This window comes from Dendropsophus ebraccatus, chromosome 2, assembly GCF_027789765.1.
Source record: "Dendropsophus ebraccatus isolate aDenEbr1 chromosome 2, aDenEbr1.pat, whole genome shotgun sequence".
Classification (NCBI taxonomy): Eukaryota; Metazoa; Chordata; class Amphibia; order Anura; family Hylidae; genus Dendropsophus; species Dendropsophus ebraccatus.
Window position 1 is genome coordinate 119,283,778 of NC_091455.1, and position 24,911 is coordinate 119,308,688.

General features: G+C 44.1%; 1 protein-coding gene across 4 annotated transcripts in view; it reads right to left on the bottom strand.

Moving 5' to 3' along the window:
• LOC138783462 (uncharacterized) overlaps positions 1 to 24,911 on the bottom strand; it is a 105,635-nt gene that overhangs the window by 65,815 nt on the left and 14,909 nt on the right. For all 4 annotated transcript variants that reach the window (XM_069958185.1, XM_069958184.1, XM_069958183.1 and 1 more), the window contains exons 3-4: positions 16,090 to 16,111; positions 1,889 to 1,945 (exon numbers count right to left, since the gene is read on the bottom strand). In XM_069958185.1, coding sequence (XP_069814286.1) covers positions 1,889 to 1,945; positions 16,090 to 16,111 — 79 coding nt within the window. The remainder of the gene's footprint in view (positions 1 to 1,888; positions 1,946 to 16,089; positions 16,112 to 24,911) is intronic.

A 24,911-nucleotide genomic window follows, 5' to 3' on the forward strand; every position in this document is an offset into this window, starting at 1 on the left:
TGCGGGCCGCTATATCGCCCACATCCGCCCTCACTGCCTCTAAGGCTTGCTGCTGGGTGGCTTCAATCCGGGCCACAACTGCATCCAAGTCCCGTTTAGTGGGGAGAGCCTGTATGAGCTCCCGCAGCAGCCGGAACTCAGCATGTGGTGGGGTGCCGTATGTGGGTAAGTCAGTGAGGGGGTCAGCGGGGGGCCACACGGGGGGCTCCTCACCTGCAGCACCGGAGTCTTCAGAAGAACCGGAGGCCGCCGCCGCCCTCGTGCCGCCGCGCGGCTCCCGTGTTGGACATGGCTGTGTGTGGGCAGGCGCCATCTTGCCGTCCTCAGCAGCTTGCAAGTCCGGCCGCGTCGGCTGCAAAAAGCGGTCTATGCGGGACGTGCCACACGCAGATCTCGTCACCGGTGGGTGCGTGGTGTCCGGGCCTCGGTCTTTCTTGTATGGCATGGGGGATGTAGGTCGGGAACAGGGTGGGAAACAACAGACTGTGCGCCGCGTGGCCCGGAGCTCCTTCAGCGTGCGACCTTACCGCTCCATGGCTAAGCCACGCCCCCCTGTAAAAGGTTTTAGTTTTTATAATTCAAATTCTACAGCCCATAGCAATGGTTATTTGTATTCACCCTACCCCTCAGGGTCTCTAAATGTGTAAGCTACATGGAGGCCTTTCTAAAATTATTGTATAGATGTTACTATACTCCATATAGAATATCCAAGTTGTATCCAGGGGCCTCCCCACTATGCTGTCGGTGTAGCAAACAAATTGGCGCTTTAATGCATATATGGTGGAAGCATGATAGAGTACAGGTGCTGTGGACACAGACAGAAGAGAAAATCAGGGACACTATTAAATACCCTATACCGTGGGCACCAGAGGAGCTTTCATTTTGTTTAGACACTTTACCCATACCTTGCCTTACTATTGCTTTCCATATTCTCACAGCCACACATACGGCAATAGCTGAAAATTTGAATTCTACCTCTATCCCAAGTGTAGCTCAGATACTAGCCACAGTACAGCATAGCTATATTATGGAAGACTTATAAGCACACTGTTCAGGGCACCATAGGAAATTCTTGGAGAAATGGGCAGATAGGCCACATACATTGGACACATACATTGCATTATGGTTGGGGTAGAACTGCCATTAGGATTTGCAGACCGGAAGTGGTCAAACATATAGAGGCATGGATTAAACAAGTTAACTGGTTCTTCAGTTGTTTGTAAGGAATATGCAAATCCCTCTTATTGTTCCCTTTCCCTGTACCTTCTTCCCTAATCATGTGTCTTGTTTACCCCATCATTCTCATTTCTTCCACTTGCCCCTTGTTCATTTGTTGTTGATGTTTGCTGTACACACACACAAACTTGTATAGCGCATAATCATGTATAACTGATATCGTGAAGAACAACAAACTGGATTCCTTCAGCTCATGTAAAATCATTCAATTTTATTTCAGTAATTCATTAAAACGACAGCCGACGCGTTTCGGGCCTAACCTGGCCCTTAATCATGGCATCATGAGAAGCCATGATTAAGGGCCAGGTTAGGCCCGAAACGCGTCGGCTGTCGTTTTAATGAATTACTGAAATAAAAATTGAATGATTTTACATGAGCTGAAGGAATCCAGTTTGTTCTTCTTCACTGTATATACCCCGGTATCCAGGGGATACACCTTCGTGCTCTGTCACTCCTATCCAAAGAAGCACCATCCATTTTGCTGGGCGCTGACCACCATTTCTACGTTTTATAACTGATATCGCTTATCTGCATGTAACACATAAAAGTTTGCACCTGTATATTTAAAAACCAATCAATAAAGAGTTACGAGAATAAAACATTTAAAAGTTAAATTTCCATTTAAAAGCAACTAAAAGTAAATATGGTATACCAATAAGTGATTCCTCCCGTTTGGGATCTTCAACATACTCAACCAATGTCAAGGGCTCTGAAAAACAAAATATGGAAAAGTGTTTAACCCTAGCATTTTGGGCTTTAAAGGAGAAGTCCAGCGATTGCCAAAATCCTGCAGCCGATGGGGGTAGGGATTACAAGTACTAGCTTACCTCTTTCCCGCGGTGCCCGCGGTGAGCGACAGTGTGACACCTGCCGGAAGCAATTTACCCCATCCCCCTCGCTGCAGTATTTTCATAAGTAAAAAACTGGGTGTATGAAGTGTGTCAAAACTTTGGCTGCTCCAAGCCTGCAATCCATCAAGCAATATAAGAGACACACACAGCAATTTCTTTTAACTTTGCACTTTAGTAGATTTTTTTCCCAACACTTCACATGGTAAACTCTCACCAAATAAATATCTCACATGTCCATGAAAAGCTAATATTACCCAGTGCATGTAGAGGCAGAGGCTTTACCGGGAGACATCTGACATCAGCTGGTTCTCAGCAACCCGGGAAATACTCCATGGGGGAGATTTATGAAAGGGTGTAAATATACACCTGGTGTAAACTGCCCACAGCAACCAATCACAGCTCAGCTTTCAGCTCTGATAGAATAAAAGAGGAGCTGTGATTGGTTGCTGTGGGCAGTTTACACCAGGTGTATATTTACACCCTTTTATAAATCTTCCCCCCCACCATGTGTTCAAACGGAGGAGCAAACACACGTGGAACGTCTTGGCTCTGATCGGCAACGTTTCAAGGTACAACGCCCCCTTTCTCAAGCATGACGCAAGTGAACACCACCACCATTGCTTATACATTGAAATCTTGTGATATTACATGTGTCACAATAAAATCAGCGTGAGTAATCACATGATCCACATCAGTATACAATACTACCTATAGATGATACATTCTAACAGAGCAATATTTATAAAAATACATTAAAAATACAAGTTTAATTTAATACTCCTGGTGTAAAAGTGTCTACTTTCTTAATCCAATACACTTCATGCTGCAACAACTTCTTTCTGACCTCCTCATGACTTCCTACACTTAAGGCCCTATTCCACCAACAGATCTGATGACAGATTATCTTCCAAAGATTTGAAGCCAAACCCAGGAGTGGATTTGAAAAGAGGAGAAATCCAGTCTTTCCTTTATGACCTGTTCTCTGTTTATAGTCTGTTCCTGGGTTTCGCTTCAAATCTTTGGCAGATAATCTGTCGTCAGATCTGTTGGTGGAATAGGGCCTTTACTTCAAGAATCATCCAGCGGTAAATTTCTTGCAAATTTCCTGATAAGGGCAGATACTGGTAAAAAAAAAACCAAAACAGACAGATGTTTTGACATGCCAAGGAAGCGGGCATGTTCCCATGTTTAGCATGTCAGAACTGTAATGCCATTATTAAAAGGTAATAGTGTCAGGCATCCACCTAAAGGGAATGATTATTGAGATTAGAGGGTGGCATTCATGTGACTCCAAATAGGTTATCTATATGCTCAAATGCCCGTGTGGCAAAACGTATATAGGACAAACGTCTAGAAAGGTTAAAAGACGTCTGAATGAGCACAGTTGTGCCATTCGTAGTTTCAGTGGCAAGGAACAGGATGATTCAAAATTTGGTGAGAGTAGACACTTTTAGGGTTAGAGAATTGTGCTGTATGATTCTTGAAGAAGTGAGTGTTGGAAACCATGAGGAGGTCAGAAAGAAGTTCTTGCAGCGTGAGGTATATCGGTTTAAGAAATTAGACACTTTCACTCCAAGAGGATTAAATGAAATTTGTAATTTTAATGTATTTTTATAAATATTGCTCTGTTAGAATGTATCATCTATAGGTATTATTGTATACTGATGTGGATCGTGTGATTACTTACGCTGATTTTAATTTTACAGATGTAATATTGCGAGTTTTAGATGTATAAGTAATGGTGGTGGTGTGCACTTGCGTCATGCTTGGGAAAGGGGGCGTTGTCCCTTAAAACTTTGCCAATCACAGCAGAGACGTTCCACGCGTGTTCGCTCCTCTGATTGAACAAACAGAGTACTTCCCGGGTTGCTGAGAACCAGCTGATGTTGGATGTCTTCTGTTGAAGCCTCTGCCTCTACATGCACTGGGTGATATTTGCTTTTTATGCACATGTGAGATATTTATTTGGCGAGAGTTTACCCTCTGAAGTGTTGGGAAAAAAAATTCACTAAAGTGCAAAGTTAAAATAAATTGCTGTGTGTGTGTCTCTTGATATATTGCTTTATGGGCTGCAGGATTTTACCAACGGCTGGATTTCTCCTTTAAAGAGGCACTGTCACTACATTCTTCTAAATCAAACGAGTCCTGTTAATTAAAAAATTTTTTTTCAATATACATGTATTAAAAATTTTTGCTCCAGAAAAAAACCCCTATAAAACGCACCACTAGGTATCTTATGTGAGTCTAAGGGTCCTATTACACGGAGCGATTTTTAACAAATATCGATAAACTATCGCAAATGAGATTGTTTAGCATTGACCCAAAATAGTTAACCATATTACACAAAACGATAGTCGTTAGTTACAACCGTTACTATGATAGTTATTACGTTCGTTACTATGACCGTTTACTCCTTCTGATCCCAGCAAAACAATGAACGATGTGCAATTACACTGAATGATTAGTGAACAAATGCGGGTTTACACCGAACGATAAGCGAACAATTAACGATAATTTTAGGTTTAAATCTAAATTAACGATTAACGACACACTAACGATTGATCGTTACCTGCAATTACACAGAACGAGTATGGTTTAAATTCAAATAATAATCGTCCCGTGTAATAGGGCCCTAAACCTTAGTGGAGTCTCTATTCAGCTTGAAAATTTCTCAAAAGATGCATGACAAAGAAGCAGTGTCACAAAAGGGAGTGTATCAAACCAGCTAAGGGAACACGCATTCCATTTTTGAGAACTGCTAGAGAGACTTCTGAGGAAAGGAGGCTATTACTGGGACCAGAAGAGGCAGAATTTGAAAATAACCCACCAGCGAGAATGCAGGTAGTCAGTACAAGCCTACATATTTTTTTCCCCATAAGCTAGTGACCGGTACACTTCAATGTCCAAGTCCAATTTTTTTTTCCTATGGTCGCCTGCCAAGTGGTATAACCTTATTTTTTTAGTTGTCCATCAAAATAGCAATACAAGGTATTATTTTTTGTGGGACAAGTTGAACTTTTTATTGGTAGGATATTGGAATACATAGAACTTTATTTGTGTGTGTGTGTGTGTGTGTGTGTGTGTGTGTGTGTGTGTGTGTGTGTGTGTAGGGGGGGGGCAGATTAAGTAAATATTGTTCAGGTCATAATGAACGCAGTGATATATTATGTGTGTATTTTTTGTGAAGTCAATCTGACTGTGTGGACCAACTCACTGTTTTTGTATGTACCCCTGGTGCAAACCACGTGGCAGGGTGGCCAGCGCTGTGTATGTGCCCTGCTCTTTCCCTGTCAAACTCACCTGTGTGCTGAGATTAATCAGGTTTAGGGCCTGTGTACAGCTTGCTGGACCAGCCCCCCATGCGCTACGTGTTTGAGGCACTGAGAATTATATTTCAAGAGAACACTTGCCCAGTTTTTTTTTTTTAAGGCCTGCATAGAAGTTGCAGTCAGCTGACAAACGGGAGGGGCACCATTTAAATTTTTGCCTCAAGCAGCAGAGAAGGTAAAAGAAGCCCCTGGGCGATATGTAAATTGCCCGCATCGTATTGTGCCTTTCCTCACAGGTGGGCATGAAGCCAACCTGATAAAGATGGATGACATCTGGGGGGGGGGGGGCTAAGACGTGAGGCCAGGATATTGGCAAATAGTTTAAAGTGTCACTGTCGTTAACATTTTTTTTTTGCAGAATTCAATAGTCCAGGCGATTTTAAGAAACTTTGTAATTGGGTTCATTACCCAAATATGCCATTATCTGCATGTAAAAAGCCTTTTCCCAGGTCCCCCCTCCTCTCCTTTCTGCTGTCCACTCCTCAATCAGAAAATCTTGACAGTTTTTTCGTTAGTCGGATGAAAAAGGGGGAGGGGGAAGGAGCAAGATTAGCCTTCAGCTGAGAGCTGAGAACAAAGGAGGAGCCATTCAGAGCCCTATAGAGAGGTGAGAGAGGTCCATGGTGCCTGTCAAAGGAGAGAGCCCGCAATGTGAATGTAAATTAACTCTTTGTTGTCCTGTTTTGCTGCTTTTACTTTCTCTCTCCATAGCAAAACCATAAAGACAGGGGGGAGAGCTTCAAACTGCTTTTTCATGATAAAAATTCATTTTTCGGCTAATAAAACCAATTACAAAGTTTCTTAAAATGACCTGGACTATTGATTTCTGCAATAAAATTTTAACGACAGTGACATTTTAAGAGTTTAAGATCTAAATTCCGTAGAGAGCACAATAGTTTTTTTTTTTGTAATCCACATCAATTTTGACCCCTTGCCTCCGCCTACGGTTATTCTGAAAGTTTTTCTGTGACATATTCCTCTTTATGTTAGCGGTATACTTTGGTTAATACATTCGGTAATTTGCTGCCAACACCACAACATTTGTGCAGAAATTAGAAAAATTTACAATCCTTTATATTCAAAATTCTCTTTTCCTAAGAAAGATAGTCATGTCACATGAACTAATTAATAATGCAACATCTACAACATATCTACTTTATGGTGATGTCATTTGGTAAACGTCCTTTTACTTGGGGGGAACGGGGTGAGCGCCGCAGCAGGAACGAAGGGGGGGGGGGGGGGGGAGCACGGGGAGGGAATAGAAGAGGGAGCCAGAGTTGGATCGGGGGAAGCACAGACCACAGGGGGAGAATCAAAGCAGTGGCGGCGGGAGGAGGCAATGTCTGCAATTGGCTGAGCATAACTAATTGCGGCTGAGCAGCTGATGATGCGCCAGAGGGGGGCCGGCATGAGGGACTGCTGGAGCAGGCCGGCTGGCCTCCTAAAGATTACGTCATTGTCCCAAGATGGCAGCCGGGGTCGACAGTAATGCGGTGAGTATAATGCACCACACTTCTGGGGGTGGGGGGAAACACGGGGAAGAGGGGGATTCACTTAAATAACACACATTACAAAGTTGTATAACTTTGTAATGTGTGTTATTTAGTAAATAAATGTAGAGCAACGCACTACCCCTTTCAGCATGGTGGAGGATCCACAATGCTGTGGGGTTGCTTTGCTGCATCTGGTACTGGAGGCCTTGTCCATATCACAGACAAGAAATTTATCAAGACATTTTAGAGTGAAATGTCCTATCCAGTGTAATAGTGCGCTTACACAGAGATTTATCTGACAGATTTTTAACCCCTTAAGGACCGGGCCTGAAATGGCCTTAAGGACCAGAGCAAATTTTATGAATATGACCTGTGTCACTTTATTCATTAATAACTTTGGGATGCTTTTACCTATCCGGACGATTCTGAGATTGTTTTCTCGTGACATATTGTACTTCACATTTCTAGTAAATTGGAGTCGATACGAATAACGAATCTTTATGAAAAACCCCAAAATAGCGTGAAAAATTGTGAAAAAATGCATTTTTCCAACTTTAAAACTTTTCTGCTTATACAGAAAATGGTTATACCACATAAATGATATATTAAATAGCATTAGCAACATATCTACTTTATGTTGGCGGCATTTATTAAACTTTCATTTTTTTTAGACAATAGAAAGCGTAAAACATTAGCAGCAAATTTCCAAATTTTCAATAAAATTTCAAAATCAGATATTTTTAGGGACCTGTTCAGGTGGGGGCTAGGTTCACACTATGTAACTGTGCGGCTGTATTTTTTATGCGGCTGTAAATGTGCGGATGAAACTACGGCCGTGGGAAAAAATAGACATGCGGCTCAAAACATACGGTCATTTACTTGGAAATCTGGTTCAACTAAAAATAACAAATAAAATCTTAAGAAAGTGAGAAAATGCAAACACCTCTGGATGCATCTGGGAAAGCAGGGAAACAGTTTACATGAATTGCTATTACCGGGGTTTGCGATCCTCTGCAGTAATGCCGATGTCTCTCATGGTTAATCTAGTAAAATAATAAAACACATTTTCGTTGTAATAAAGTGCCTTTCGTTGTTCAATAATTAAATTTAAACGAATCCATCATTTTGCAATTAAATATACTGTTAAAATAAATAGATATATACATAAATGTATATTTATATATATATTTATTTTTTAACAGTATATTTAATTTCAAAATGATGGATTCGTTAGAATTAAATTATTGAACAACGAAACTGAATTTATTTAATCGAAAATGTGTTTTATTAATTAAATATTAATTAGTACAGGAAGCTCCATAAGCCGTTAATTCATATTCCCGGCAAAAGAGCATTCTGTACTAATCATCACTTTACTTTAATGAAAATATCAAATGTTTCTTCTAATTATGTTATCACAATAGCATTATTAGAAGAAACATTTAGAATTATATGTGCGCTCAGCTGATTGGCTGATCGGCTCAGCGCACATATAATTAGCGGGTCCGCAGCACAGTGACTTTATTGTGCTGCGGACCAGCGAAGAGGACACATCGGGGTGAGTATAGAGCTCTCCCCACCCCCTCCCCAGCACTGCACCCCTTCCCAGCAAGGAAGGGGGGTCACTTAACCCCTTCCTTGCTGGGATGGGTGCAGTCTGACGTCAGTCTGGCCCCCAAGGGGTTAAGGGGGATGCTATACATCCTCCCTTAACCCCTTGGGGGCCAGACTGTAAGCAGAGATCTGTAAAGATGCTGTATACTGTAATGAGCACAACACCGCTCACAATGATGGGTGTTGTGCTCCTGTTTGTGTGTTTTTTGTGTGTTTCTCCCTTTTTGTTTTTCAGATATCGGTATCCTGGGGATTACGTTGGATTCCGTGGACTACGTCGATGACCAGCGTTTTTTTTTATTTTTTTTTTTTATAAAATGGTCAATGAGGGGTGTGGGGGTGTTTTTATTTGAAAAAATTTTTTTGTTAACTTGTGTCTTGTCTTTATTTCTTTACTTTATAGACTTAGTAGTGGAAGCCGTCTAATAGACGCAATCCATTACTAAGTTGGGGCCTAGTGTTAGCCGGTATAAAATGGCTAACACTAACCCCCTATTATTACCCCAGTACCCAATGCCACCAGGGGTACTGGGAAGAGCCGGGTGCCAGTGGTCCCGGAGCGTCAAAATTGGCGCTCCTGGACCGGGCGGCAGCAGGCTGGTAAGATTTAGGCTGGGGAGGGCCTAAACCAATGGCTCTTCCCACCCTGGTGTTACCAGGCTGCTGTCGTTTGGGTTTTAACCCGGCTGGTTATAAAAATAGGAGGGACCCTATGCGTTTTTTTTTTTTAAATAAATAATTAAAAAAAAAAAAGGCATAGGGTCCCCCCTATTTTTATAACCAGCCGGGTTAAAAACCAAACGACAGCAGCCTGGTAACACCAGGCTGGGAAGAGCCATTGGTTTAGGCCCTCCCCAGCCTAAATCTTACCAGCCTGCTGCCGCCCGGTCCAGGAGCGCCAATTTTGACGCTCCGGGACCACTGGCACCCGGCTCTTCCCAGTACCCCTGGTGGCATTGGGTACTGGGGTAATAATAGGGGGTTAGTGTTAGCCATTTTATACCGGCTAACACTAGGCCCCAACTTAGTAATGGATTCCGTCTATTAGACGGCTTCCACTACTAAGTCTATAAAGTAAAGAAATAAAGACAAGACACAAGTTAACAAAAATTTTTATTCAAATAAAAACACCCCCACACCCCTCATTGACCATTTTATTAAAAAAAAAAATTAAAAAACGCTGGTCATCGACGTAGTCCACGGAATCCAACGTAATCCCCAGGATACCGATATCTGAAAAACAAAAAGGGAGAAACACACAAACAGGAACACAACACCCATCATTGTGAGCGGTGTTGTGCACCTTACAGTATGCAGCATCTTTACAGATCGCTGCTTACAGTCTGGCCCCCAAGGGGTTAAGGGAGGATGTATTGCATCCCCCTTAACCCCTTGGGGGCCAGACTGATGTCAGACTGCACCCATCCCAGCAAGGAAGGGGTTAAGTGACCCCCCTTCCTTGCTGGGAGGGGTGCAGTGCTGGGGAGGGGGTGGGGAGAGCTCTATACTCACCCCGATGTTGTCTCTTCGCTGGTCCGCAGCACAATGAAGTCACTGTGCTGCGGACCGGCTCATTATATGTGCGCTGAGCCGATCAGCCAATCAGCTGAGCGCACATATAATTCTAAATGTTTCTTCTAATAATGCTATTGTGATAACATAATTAGAAGAAACATTTGATGTTTTCATTAAAGTAAAGTGATGATTAGTACAGAATGCTCTTTTGCCGGCAATATGAATTAACGGCTTATGGAGCTTCCTGTACTAATTAATATTTAATTAATAAAACACATTTTCGATTAAATAAATTCAGTTTCGTTGTTCAATAATTTAATTCTAACGAATCCATCATTGTGCAATTAAATATACTGTCAAAAAATATATATATAAATATACATTTATTTATATATTTTAACAGTATATTTAATTGCAAAATGATGGATTCTTTGGAATTAAATTATTGACCAACGAAAGGGACTTTATTACAAAGAAAATGTGTTTTATTAATTTAATACATTAACTATTAGAGGCATCGGCATTCGGATCATTGCCGGCTATTTTTGAAGTACTCCGTACGGACCTCCTGTCAATCCACGGCCGCATGTCCAGCCGCAAACAATGGTCTTGTTCATTTTTTACGGGTCAGTTTACGACCGGGCCGTAGATTCATACATAGTGTGCACTGTGCAGCCGTATATCCTATACTTTCCAGCGTACGCATGAACCACCAAAAATACCGCCGCACAATTACAGCCGCAAATACAGCCGCACAGTTACATAGTCTGAACCTGGCCTTAAAGTGTATTTGAGGGGACTGTATGTTAGAAAGCCCCACATAGCACCCCATTTCAGAAACTGCACCCCCCAAACTCTGCAAAAGCACATCCAGAAAGTTTTTTTTAACCCTTTAGGGGAGTCACAGAAATAAAAGCTAAGTGTGTAAGAAATTTGAAAATTTTAATTTTCTGTGCAGAGATTTTATTGTAATCCAATATTTTTCATAATTATGAACCTATTACCAGAGAAATGCACCCCAATATTTATTGCCCCGTTTCTGCAGTTTATAGAAATACCCCATATGTGGCCCTATTGTGCTATTTGACGCAACCACAAGCCTCAGATATAAGGGAGCGCCTAGTGAATTTCAATGGCTCAGTTATATTTAGTCATTTCTGACTGTACCACTTCAGGTTGGCAGAGGCTCTGGGGTGCCAAAACCTAAAAAACACCCCTAAAGGGACACCATTTAGAAAACTCCACCCCTCAAGAAATGTAACAAGGGGTGCGGTGAGCCTTTGGACCCCACAGGTGCTTCACAGATTTTCCGAACAATGTGGCGTGAAAAAAGTATTTTTTACACTAAAACGTAGTTCTAGCCTTCAATTTTTCATTTTCACAAAGGGAAAAAAGGAAAAAAAAAAAACACAAAACATGTAGCGCAGTTTCTCCCGAGTACAGAAATACCCCACATGTGGACATAAAGTGCCAAGCGGGCGCAGGACGAGCCTCCAAAGGGAAGGAGCGCCAATTCGCTTTTGGAAGCTGGATTTCACTGGAATGGATTTCAAGGGCCACGTCGCATTTACAGAGCCCTCGTGCTGCCAAAACACTGGAACCCCCCCACAAGGGACCCCATTCTGGAAACTACACCCCTCAAGGAATCTAACAAGGGGTGCAATGAGGATATGGACCCCACTGGTGACGGGCACAAATGTGGAACAATGTGACGTGAAAGTGAAAAATTTCATTTTTTCACTTTCACGGCACAAATGTGCCCGTCATCAAGGGGTCCATATCCTCATTGCACCCCTTGTTAGGTTCCTTGTGAGGTGTAGTTTCCAGAATGGGGTCACTTGTGGGGGGTTTCCAGTGTTTTGGCAGCACGAGGGCTCTGTAAATGCGACATGGCGTTCATCATCCATTCTAGCCAAATCCAACCTCCAAAATCCAAATGGCGCTCCTTCTCTTTGGAGGCTTGCCCTGCGCCCACATGGCGCTTTATGTCCACATGTGGGGTATTTACGGACTCGGGGGAAATTGCTCTACACATTGTGTTTTTTTTTCTCTTTTAACCCCTCGTGAAAATGATAAATTCAAGGCTAAACCAACATTTTAGTGTAAAAAATGTAATATTTCATTTTCACGCCACATTGTCCCACATTTGTGCCAGTCACCAGTGGGGTCCATATGCTCACTACACCCCTTGTTACATTCCTTGAGGGGTGTAGTTTCCAGAATGGGGTCACTTGTGGGGGGTTTCAACTGTCTTGGCAACACAGGGGCCTTTTAAATGCAACATGGCCCCTCGAAATCCATTCCAGCCAAATCCAACCTCAAAAAAACAAATGGCGCTCCTTCTCTTTGGAGGCTTACCCTGCACCCGCATGGTGCTTTATGTCCACATGTGGGGTATTTCCGTACTCAGGGGAAATTGCTCTACACATTGTGTTTTTTTTTATCTTTTAGCCCCTTGTGAAAATGAAAAAATCATGACAAGATCAATGATTTAGAGAAAAAATAAAAAATTACACTAAATGTTGGTCTAGCCTTGATTCTTTTCCATTTCCACAAGGGGTTAAAAAAGAAAATAAACTCAAAACTTGTAGGGTAATTTCCCCTGAGTACGAAAATACCCCACATGTGGACATAATGTGCCATATGGGCACAGGGCAAGCCACCAAAGGGACAGAGCGCCATTTAGAGGCTGGAATGGAGGATGGAGGCCATGTCGCAATTACAAAGCTCCTGTGCTGCCAGGACAGTAGAAACCCCCACAAGTGACCCCATTCTGGAAATTACACCCCATAAGGAATCTAACGAGGGGTACAGTAAGCATATGGACCCCACTGGTAACAGGCACATGTGTAGAACATGTGCCGTGAAAATAAAAAATACAATTTTTTTCATTTTCACGTCCCAAATGTGGCCGTCACCAGGGGGCCATATACCCGCTGCCTCCCTTGTTAGATTCCTTATGGGGTGTAGTTTCCAGAATGGGGTCACTTGTGGGGGGTTTCTACTGTCCTGGCCGCACAGAGGCTTTGTAATTGCATCATGGCATCCTCTAATGGGAATGGCGGCCATACCTACTTAGCTGGGGAAAAGGGACCATTCTAATTTATTTGGGGGTATTAGGCCAATTATTAGTTTATAAGGTTGAAAATGACAGGTGTCCATCAAATTCAACCTGTGTTGATCCAGAGGAAGGCAAAAAACCCTCGTAAGGCAGACAACAATAGCCTCATCACAGGGAAAAAATTCCTTCCCGACTCCATAATGGCGATCAGAATAATCCCTGGATTAACGTGACCCCTGAAATAGGAATAAGGGACAGAATTTAGATAATATGGAACTCCAATGACGTGTGGTGCGCCTTGAAGTGATCCAGTATGCAGAGGCCAGGGTGATCAGGACAGGCGTCACACTGGAAAATGGTGTCCCTCCTGATCCCCCTGTTACGCCACACTCTGCGCTTCTTCTGGGGTCTCCCGTTCTCCTGTGTGCGGGACGTCACCTGGAAAATGTTGCCCTGGTGCGATACGGGGTCCATCATATACAGAAGCGCTGGATCCGCTCCATGGCTGCTAAATATTAAGGCTCTATTACTGCTTCTGATATTTTCGGATCGTGCCGCAAGCTACAGTAGGTCAGGCAGCGAGGGACCGAAAGAGGGGGTGCTGGTATAAAAGTTATCCCCGTACGGGTGGTAACCTTTATCCAGCAGTGGGAAGATCAGTTCCCGAATTATCTCCCCACTAACTCCGAGGATGGGGGGGGGGGGCATTGTGGGGGCATTTGGGGGCTGGATTCGGGTGTCCCTTCCTTCATACACTCTAAGGGTACGTGCACACTGCGGAATGGCGAAGGATAACCCTTTGTGTATTCCGCAGCTGGCACCCACCGGCAGACTGATGCGGGCGCGGGTCTCCGTCCGTGTCATAGACTCCATTCTATGCACGGGCGGATTCCACTCTCCGTCCAACGTATTCATTCTTTGGACGGACGATGGAATCCGCCCGTGCATAACATGGAGTCTATGACACGGGTGGAGACACGCGCCTGCATCAGTCCGCCGGCGGGTGCCAGCTGCGGAATGCACAAAGGGTTATCCTTCGCCATTCCGCAGTGTGCACGTACCCTATATCTGTAAGTGTACCCTGGGGTACTCTCACAGAGTTAGTATAATTTCACGCCATACCGTCACCTCTTATTGGGACGGTACTGGTGGAAAAGACGTGTCTGGGAGGCAGCGTACGCTACGCTACCCTCAGATACGTCATTGGAGGATGAGGATGAATGGAGGAACAAAGGATCCCCCCATTCATCCTCACTGGCTGTTTCGGTGTCGGAGGCAATAATAGCGTACGCGTCCGATACCGAAAACACGCCGGGGGCCACTTTTATATGGGGATTGGTATATGGGGTATGTAGTGGTGTAGTGTCAAACTTTATTCAATGTAGTGTAGTGTGGTGTAATGTAGTGTTTTTTACGTGTTTTTTACAGTAAGTATTAAAAAAAAAAAAAACCTACGCCAAAAATGGTGTTGCTGATAAGTGCCGCACTTATCAGCAGACCGTGGCAAAAAGGAGGAGTTGCTGATTAGCAGCGCACTTTCATGCAATGCTGATCAACACTCAGCGGCGATAGGGTGCGGAAAATAGAAAAAATAAAAAATTTGGAAAAAAAAAAAAAAAAAACCTTTATTACATACTGAACATCCCTATAGTGGCTGATATGTGTATTACACTTATCAGCCGCTAGGGGGCAGCAGAGCGCAAGATCCGAAAAAAAGACGCTGGAGCCGAAAATAGCCGAAAAAAGCCGAACGGGACGGCACGGAAGGAGCCGAAGACCCGACCAGAAGACGAGGACGCCGCAAACCCGGAAGAAGCCGATCAGGACCCCGGGACAGGTGAGTAATGTACAAATACCTGCTCTGGACCCCTCAGCTACCTAGCTGAGGGGTCCGGAGCAGGTATTTATAACTTTTGGGGACTTTGATCACCGTGAACGGCGGTCAGGCCGGTGGCACCGTGACCACCATTACTTTTTACAGCAATGGCGGTCGGTGCCGTCCTCGGACAGCCCCGACCGCCATTTTTTTCCGGGTCATCTGAACTGATAAGCCAATAGCGGCGATCGTCGGCATGGGGGGGGGGGGGGGGGTTAACAACCCCCCCCATGCCGACAGGGAGAGATGGCCTGCAGTGTATTTCTGCAGGCCATCTCTCCCGATCGCATGCGGCCGGTCCGCGGCGCCCTCTTAAAGGCCCCACGGACAGGTACGTCATGGGTCCTTAAGTGACAGTGATCCATGACGTACCGGTACGTCATGGGTCCTTAAGAGGTTAAAGCCAAAGCCAGAAATGGATTTGAAAAGAGGAGAAATCTCAGTCTTTCCTTTATGACCTGTTCTCTGTTTACACTGTCTTCAAAAATCTGTCAGATAAATCTGTCTATGTAAACGCACCCTAAGATAACTTAGCTTGAGTTGAAAATCATGGGTTCTCCAGCAAGACAATGACCCAAAGCATACATCCAAAAGTACACAGGAATGGCCTTAAAAAAATGGACTGTTATAAAACGGCCAGCAATGAGTCCTGACCTCAAAATCTTTGAGGTGAGCTAAAATCAGTCACTGGGCAAAAGAACCCTGTGCAAACAAACTGCGAAGGAAGAGTGGGAGAAAATACCAGATGAGAAGTCCAAGAAGCTTACAGATGGCTACAAGAAATGATTGGAGGCTGACATCAATGCTAAAGGGTGTGCAACCAAGTATTAACTGGGGGGGGGGGTGCCTTTATTGCTGCACATGTTTTTTCTGTTTCTTCTTTGAAATTACAACATATAAGTTGAAAAAATATAATTTTATTATTGTATTACTTTGGATCACTAATTAAAAAATCCTGAGGATTTAACTTTGGTACTATTCCATTTATTTGTGAAGATATTGTACAGTACATAAAAAAAACAAAGGGGAGCCAATAATGGTAAGCATTGCTGTGCATATACTGTATGAAGAACATTTAGGAACACTTAAGAGACTAAACAGATGAAATACTTACTTTTATTCTGTGTGTCCAAACACTTCATAGACATAAAAAAGTAAAAAAAACAAAAACATGTTACAACAAGTACAGTAGCACAACTCCAATTTTGTTTTTCATTTTTTTACTTATGGTGCAGCATAGGCTATTTAAGCAAAAATTTTGAAGGCTCTTGTATGTTCCTTGCATATACCTATTTTAGTTGATGTGTCATTTTATGGGTTGTCTGCTATATTGATTCCTTATTTCCCTCTGATATGGCTCTCCTACCAAGCATCATTATACGAGTGATTTTACAACCCCTGGAAAAGTATCCTCCTTCAACAACGACTAGAGATGAGCAAATCTACAGTAATAGAAAAGCGAAGTGTTTTGTTATCTTTGCAATCCGCTCATCAGCCGGCTGCCTTTTAACTCAGTGTCGCTCCTCCCCGAGTGCTGGGAAAAGCGGTAACCAGTCCTGGGAAACTGGCTGAGGAGCGGCTTGCAGATATAACAAGCGCTTTGCTCATCTCTTACAATGACTTAAGCTTCGTTTACACATAGCGATAATTTACCCAATCCATAGTTTAAAAATTTTGAAGCAACGATTTGGTTTCTATAACGATCAGCATTTAGACGGAGGAAAATTGTTAGAGAAATCGTTATTGCAATCGTTTTTAAGATCGCTTAAGTCCATCTCGCACATAGGCAAATCTTTGAAAGACTGTTTAGCAAACAGCCAACAACGATTTGAGAACATGTTGAAAGATCCCAATGAACGATTTCTCGATTGTCACTTGATCCATCGCTGTGTTTACATGGAACATTTATTGCTAAAATGCGATTGTTATTGCAAAAATTTGAACAATAATCGCTCTGTGTAAATGCAGCATTATTGAAACCTATTTTCTAATGATGGAATGAGAAAATTGTCCTAAATCTCTATGTACACCTGTGCATTAACTGTTGTAATGAATGCTATCTCCCTAGGCCTCATTCACACGTTCAGTAATTTTTCAAGACTGTATATTATGTCCGCAATCGTCGTCCATCCGCAATCCAGATAGTGAGAATAGCTCAACAGAAATCATAGGGCCCTAAAGATGTCCATAGTTGTGGATCCACAATTACAGACAAGTTTACCAAACATGCCTTACATGAAACCGTATATGACAAAGGAGTGGAGAAATGTGACTGTACATGTCGCAGTAATGATGCTTCTTTGCCACAATTTTCTGAAATTGCAACAAACCCACTGTGTTTATGACAAAGTCTCAGAAATTATGGAGAAAAGTTAAAGCGTAACTGTCATGTTTTTTTTTTATTGCAGAAATCAGTAGTCGAAGCGATTTTAAGAAACTCTGTAATAGGTTTCATCAGCCAAAAAAGCCTCCTTCTGTACTCAAGAAGCAATCTCCCAGCCTCCCCCCCTGACTTCTTATCTGTGCATTATCAGGCAAACACGTCTTCATTACAGAGAAGCCAGTGAAGACGGGTTCTGCTCTCTCCATTCTATCCTTATGGAGGGGGGAGGGGCCGAGGGAGATGAGGGAGCAGGAAGAGGTGACATAAAGGTCAGCTGTTTGTAGACTGTCTGGGCACCTAAACCGCAGGATTCTGGGGTCAGAAAGGTCAGTGCTCATCTATGAACTTACTGAGAGAAGATTGCAGGGTGTTGTGCTGTGCAGAAATCCTCCGTGCTCAGTCACTCCTAACAGCCCCTCCCCTCTCCATAGCCACATAATGGACACAGAAATCCTGCTTCATTTGATGTGAGGGGGGAGGCTGGGAGAATGCTTTTTCAGTCCAGAAGGAAACTCTTTTAGTACAAAAAACCTATTAAAGAGTTTCTTAAAATCGCTTGAACTATTGGTATTTAATGTTTTCAGAAAAATGACCCTGAAATGACAGTTACGCTTTAACCCCTTAGTCACCGCCGATACGGCTTTTTACGGCGGTCACTAAGGGTCCTTATTCTGCTGCCATCAGCTTTTTATGGCGATGGCAGAGAATAAGGCTGCGGGGCCGGGACGGCCCCCACCCCATCCCCCCAGCTACCGGCGGTAGCTGAGGGGTTGGGGCAGTGTGTGGGGTCCGTCCCGCCCCCCCCCCCCCCCCTTACCGACGATCGCCGCTATTAACGTTATAGCGGCGGCCGTCGGTAAAGGGGATTACCGGTGCCGCTGCTGCTTTTCATCTCTGGATTCACGGCGGGGGGAGATGAAATAAGTGTCCCCTCAGACCCCAGATCAGCCCCCCCTAGTAGGGAATCACTAACCCCCCTCCCCCGGCGGCCATCTTGGATTTCCAAGATGGCCGCCGCCATCCCTGCAAACAAACGATGTTTGTTCGCAGGGATGGAAAAGTTTAAATGAATGAAAGCCCCGTGCTCTCCGCCACCGGAGGTAGCGGAGAGCATGGGGCAGTCATCAGGGACCCCCCTGTGGGGTCCCGGTACAAGCGATCAGCGGTATATACTATATACCGCTGATCGCTTGTACCATGTGCCGCCGGCACTTTTTATCCCCTGTCACCATAAATGATTGGTGACAGGGGATAAAAAGTGTTGTCCCCCCACCCCCCAAGTCGCCCCCCACCCCCCCTGTCACCCCCGTCCCCCAGTCACCCCCCCCTTCCCCATATACTCACCTGATCCTGGAGCTCCGTCCTCCTCGACGTCCTGGCTGGTTATGAAGTGCGCATGTGCTTCACAACCAGCCAACTCTGGAAAATTTAAAGTGACAGAGACCAATTTGGTCTCTGTCACTGAACTATGATTACTGAGATAGAAAATATCACAGTAATCATAGTAATACAGTGAAAATGAATGTGTAAAGTACAAAAAGTGACAAACATACAAAAAAATAAAACACACACTTATTATAGCAATAATTGCAGTTTACTCCCAAATCACCCCTAACCCTACCCCAGATTACCCGTAACCACCGCACGTTGCCCGTAACCACCGCACATTGCCCGTAACCACCCCAAATTGCCAGTGACCCCCTCCAGATTGCCCGTAACCACCCCAAATTACATTTACCAACCCCAGATTACCTATAGGCACTTCAGTTTAGCAGTAACAATCCCAGATTGTCTGTAACCCTTCCAGGTTGCACATAACCCCCCCAGGTTTCCCGTAATCACGCCAGATTACATGTAACCCCCCAGATTGCACGTAACCACCGCACAATGCCTCTAACCCTCCAGATTGCAGTGCCCATGCCAGATTACAGGTATCCACCCCAGATTGCCTATAAGCACTTCAGTTTATCCGTAACCACCCCGCATTACCCGTAACCACCCCACGTTGCCCGTATCCACCCCAGATTGTCTGTAAACACTGCAGGTTGCCCGTAACCACCCCACGTTGCCCGAAACCACCCCAGATAGTCTGTAAGCACAGCAGGTTGCCCGTAACCAGCCCACGTTGCCTGTAACCACCCCACGTTGCCTCTGACCACCTCACGTCACCTCTGACCACCGCAGGTTGCCTCCGACCACCGCAGGTTTCCTCCGACCACCGCAGGTTGCCTCCGACCACCGCAGGTTGCCTCTGACCACTGCATGTTGCCTCTGACCACCCCAAATTGCCAATGACCCTCTCCAGATTGCGGTAACCATGCCAGATTACAGGTACCCACCCGAGATTACCTATAAGCACTTCAGTTTATCCGTAACCACCCCTCATTGCCCGTAACCACCCCACGTTTCCCGTAACCACCCCAGATTGTCTGTAAGCACTGCAGGTTGCCCGTAACCACCCCAGGTTGCCGTAACCACAGCAGGTTGCCCGTGACCACCCCATGTTGTCCGTAACCACCCCAGATTACCTGTAACTACCTCAGGTTGCCCATAACCACCCCAGGTTGCCCGTAACCACCCCACATTACCTGTAATCTCATTTTTTTTATTTTATTTTAGTAACTGCGCTATTCTAATAACCATTACTAGCTGCGGTTTTGCTCCAGCAAATTGGCGCTCCTTCCCTTCTGAGCCCTGCTGTGTGCCCATACAGTGGTTTATGCCCACATATGGGGTACCGTTTTACTCAGGAGAACCTGAGTTACAGATTTTGGGGTACGTTTTCTCTCCTGTTCCTCGTCAAATTGAGAAATTTCAAACTAAACCAACATATTATTGGAAAAATTTGAGTTTTTCATTTTTACTGTCTACTTTTGAATACTTTCCTCTAATACCTGTGGGGTAAAAATGGTCACCACACCCCAAAATGAATTCTCTGAGGGGTGTACTTTCCAAAATGGAGTGACTTATTGGGAGATTTTACTCTGCTGGCACTACAGGGGCGCTGCAAACGGACCTGGCGCTCAGAAACTTCTGCAGCAAAATCTGCATTGAAAAAGCTAATTGGCGCTCCTTCCCTTCTGAGCCCTCTTGTGTGCCCATACAGTGGTTTACGCCCACATATGGGGTACCATTGTACTCAGGAGAACCTGCGTTACAAATTTTGGGGTACTTTTTTTCTTTTGTTCTTCGTTAAATTGAGAAATTTCAAACTAAACCAACATATTATTGGAAGAATTCGGGTTTTTCATTTTTACTGTCTTCTTTTAAATACTTTCCTGTAATACCTGTGGGGTCAAAATGCTCACCTCACACCAAGATGAATTCTTTGAGGGGTGCACTTTCCAAAATGGGGTGACTTATGGGGGGGGGGTTTCTCTCTGCTGACACTACAGGGGCACTGCAAACGCACCTGGCGCTCAGAAACTTCTTCAGCAAAATCTGCATTGGAAAAGCTAATTGGCGCTCCCTTCCTTCTGAGCCCTGCTGTGTGCCCATACAGTGGTTTACACCCACATATGGGGTACCGTTGTACTCAAGAGAACCTGTGTTACAAATTTTGGGGTGCTTTTTCTCTCATTTTCCTTTTGAAAATGAGAAACTTTAATCTAAACGTATATATTATTGGAAAATTTAAATTTTCCATTTTTTTACTGCCTAATTGTGAATACTTTCCTCCAGCCCCTGTAGGGTTAAAATGCTCATTATACCCCTAGATTAATTCTTTAAGGTGTGTAGTTTCCAAAATGGGGTCACTTATGGGGGTTTTCAGGATACCAGACTTCTAAATCCATTTAAAAAAAGAACTGTTCCCTAAAAAAAAATCAGTTTTGGAAACTTTCACGAAAATGTGATAATTTGCTGATGAATTTCTAAGCCCCATAACACCCTAAAAAAGTAAAATATGTTTACCAAATTATGCCAGAATAAATAAGACATATTGGTAATGTGACTTAGTAACTAATTTATGTGCTACGACGTTCTTTTTTAAGAAGCAGAGAATTTCAAAGTTCATAAAATGCAATTTTTTTAAATTTTTCATGATATTTTGATGTTTTTCACAAAAAACACACAAAGTAGTAGGGCTGGGCGGTATACCGTGAAAATACCGATACCGTCTCTGGCGTCGGTTAACCGACCTCAACTCTGCCAGGACGGTATCTGCTGTATTTCACAGGCTTGGGTGCTTTATGTGCAGAGACGCAGGGATGCCAGAGCCAGGCAGGACGTGGCTGCAGCGGAAGAGAGGAGTCTTATCCCAGGCCCCAGACAGGAGGGGGATCACTGAGCTCCGACACTACAGTCCAGGGATCTGGCTGATCTCTCCCAGGACCCCCAAGAGGCAGACACTGAGCCCCGCAGCCTCGGGGTGTCCTGCTCTCCCCTACCTGGGCAGCGCGCGCAGCACAGACCGGACAGCTTCTGCTGGGGTGACCGCTCTGCCCCCTCCCCCTCCAGTCACTGCCGGGCCGTCCGTTCAAACAGGGCAATTGCCGCGCAGAGCAGTGACCTGGAGCCAGAGCGGTTCCCAGGCTCCAGTCACTGTCACGCTGCCACAGATATCCCCCTCCGTGTAACAGCAGCAGCGTTCAGGAGGTAACCTACTACTGTCTGCTTCTGCCTCACACAGCCCTCCCCCGTAACTAGCCGGCACCGGTCTCCAGGAGATAACACTCTGCAGCCGCAGCATTGTAGCTCCTCCCGTTGTGTACTGGCCAGAGAAAGAGACAGTGTCTGACTAGTGGCAGCTACTGCACGGAGGAGCCCTTACTCGTCTCTGCTGCTCCAGATCTTATCACTGACAGGCAGAGGCTAAAGGAGAAAGTGGTTTCCCCATGTGCACACAGGCTGTCTGTACCTGGAATAGCAGAGCTGTCACACAGGAGGAAGGGGGGCAGGTCCCATCCTATGTGTACATAGTGTATATATAGCAACCTGTCCCCCTTTCTCCTGTGTGTATATATAGCAGCCTGTCCCTCTTCCTCCTGTGTGTGTGTGTGTGTGTGTGTGTGTATTATATATATATATATATATATATATATATATATATATATATATATATATATAAAGGACCTGTCCCCTCCTGTGTCTATATACAGAGACCTGCCCCCCTCCTGTGTGTGTGTGTGTGTGTGTATATATAGAGAGATCTGTCCCCCTCCTGTGTGTATGTAGCTGTATAACTCTGCTGAGACCCCCTAATAAGGACAAATAATAATAATGATAATAGACTAAATTCACTGCCTTGAGTTGCTGCTCAGTGAGTTCCATTTTTTTTTAACCTTAAGTGGGTGTGGCTTGCAAAGGGGCGTGTCATATTTATCGTCCAATTATCGTTACCGCAACTACATGTGCGATAAACCGCGATATTGATTTAGGCCAATATCGCCCAGCCCTACAAAGTAGTGACCAAATTTTGCCACTAACATAAAGTGCCATATGTGACGAAAACACAATCTCAGAATCGCTAGCATACGTTAAAGCATCACTGAGCTATAAGAGCATAAAGTGAGACAGGTCAGATTTTGAAAAATTAGCCTGGTCATTAAGGCCCAAACTAGCTGCAGCACGAAGGGGTTAAAGGACAAGTGCCATGAAAAACTTTTTCCCAGTAATTGAAGCACATTACAAAGTTATATAACTCTGTAATGTGCTTCAATCACCTATCTGCCTCCCTTCCCTGTCTTTTCCCCCCTCCACCCCCCAGCAGGAAGTGTCCTAACTCGCACAGACCTGATTACTGCCGTCACCGTCACCAAGCTCTTCTCTCAGCTCCTTCTCCTGTTACACTAGCCTCCCCCCTCCCCTGCCTTGTCAGGTGACAGGCTTGCTCAGCTCCCATTGGCTGAACAACTGCAAGCCATCACTTGTCACATCTCACTTGCTTATCTTCCCTCAGACTGACTCCGGCACTTAGGCAGCTCCCCCCTCCCCTCATACCCTCTCTCCTGCTGCCCTGGACTCAGTGAGTGAATTAGTCATGTCACTAGAGAAGATAAGCTGAGCAAGCAGAGTCACCTGACAAGGAGGGGAGGGGGAGGCTGGTGTAACAGGACCTAGAGCAGCCCTCCTGCTGATGACTCATCCTCACAAGAAGGAGCTGCCTGGTGACAGACGACAGTAATCAGGTCTGTGTGATTTAGGACACTTCCTGGTGGGGGGTGGAGGGGGGAAAAGACAGGGAAGGGAGGCAGATAGGTGATTGAAGCACATTACAGAGTTATATAACTTTGTAATGTGCTTCAATTACTGGGAAAAAGTTTTTCATGGCACTTGTCCTTTAAAGCCTTACTGACAGCCCATGTGAAAGATCATCCTCTAATAAGAAAGACAGAGGTTAAAAAACACTCACTCTTGCATCTCCCCAGTGAGCGGGATATAATGGGGTTGTCATGGTGGACTACACAAAACTAAGTTATTGGTAAGTTCTACTTTTACCACGTAAAAGTAACACCAAATAAGCATTAAATTAGGGAAAACAGCATGAAGAAATGTTCTTCTGAAAGCCAGAGGCTGTTTATCAGAAACATCATAACATCAGATCTTTCGGCGGAAGGCGGAATCCCCCAGTGCACAGAATGGAGTCTATGGCACAGACGGAGAAGCACGCGGCCACCAGAGTCCGCGAGCTCAGGGCTGGCTTTATTTATAAACTGAGACTTTCTATTGTGTACAGATCATTTCCTAGCAGTGATCTTCTCATCAACACAGATAAGAGTGCAGTGACAGGTGACACCAGTATATAGATAACAGAGGTACACACAATAGCTGTTGATCAAAACTCAGTGCACTCCTCCCTATAGAATGAGCTCTATAATATTCACTAAGCATGCCCATAAACCATTCATCTGAATAGGACAGATCTAAATGCTCTTATATTATGGATGGGTTTACACACACAGTTTGTTTAACCAAAACAGGAAGGAAGATTAAAAAAAACAAAAAAAAACTGAATTAAAAAACTGTTACAAAATGCTGTATGTGACCATCCCTAAAGAGATGTCTTTTTATGAAGGTGTTAATTACAAGAACCATAACTTCTACTGAATGTACTCTCAAACACAGAGCATGTGGTTAACAGGGTCCTTGCAATGCCACAGTACATAGTAATAGGCTTATGTTCTGCTATTCAGCATTTGTGTACACAAAATATAACCCTGCATAACGTTACAGCTCCCAGTTACTAGATCTAAGTTACACTTGGGGCCCGAATAGAGCCTTTACGGTGTGAATAGTCACGCAGAAAATGACAGATCTAAACAAATAGTTTAAAAGGATCCCTTAATGCTGCGTTTACACAAAGCGATAATTCGCCCAATCGATTGTTTAACGATTTTGAAGCAACGATTCGGTTTTTATAACAATCAGTGTTTAGACGAAAAAAAAAATAGTTAGAAAAATTGTAAGAAAAATCGTTTATTGCGATCGTTTTTAAGATCGCTTAAGCCCATTTTTCACATAGGGTGAATCTTTGAAAGATTGTTTACACAAAGCAATCTGCGAATTTTTAGCGAACAACGATTTGAGAACATGTTGGAAGATCAAAATGAATG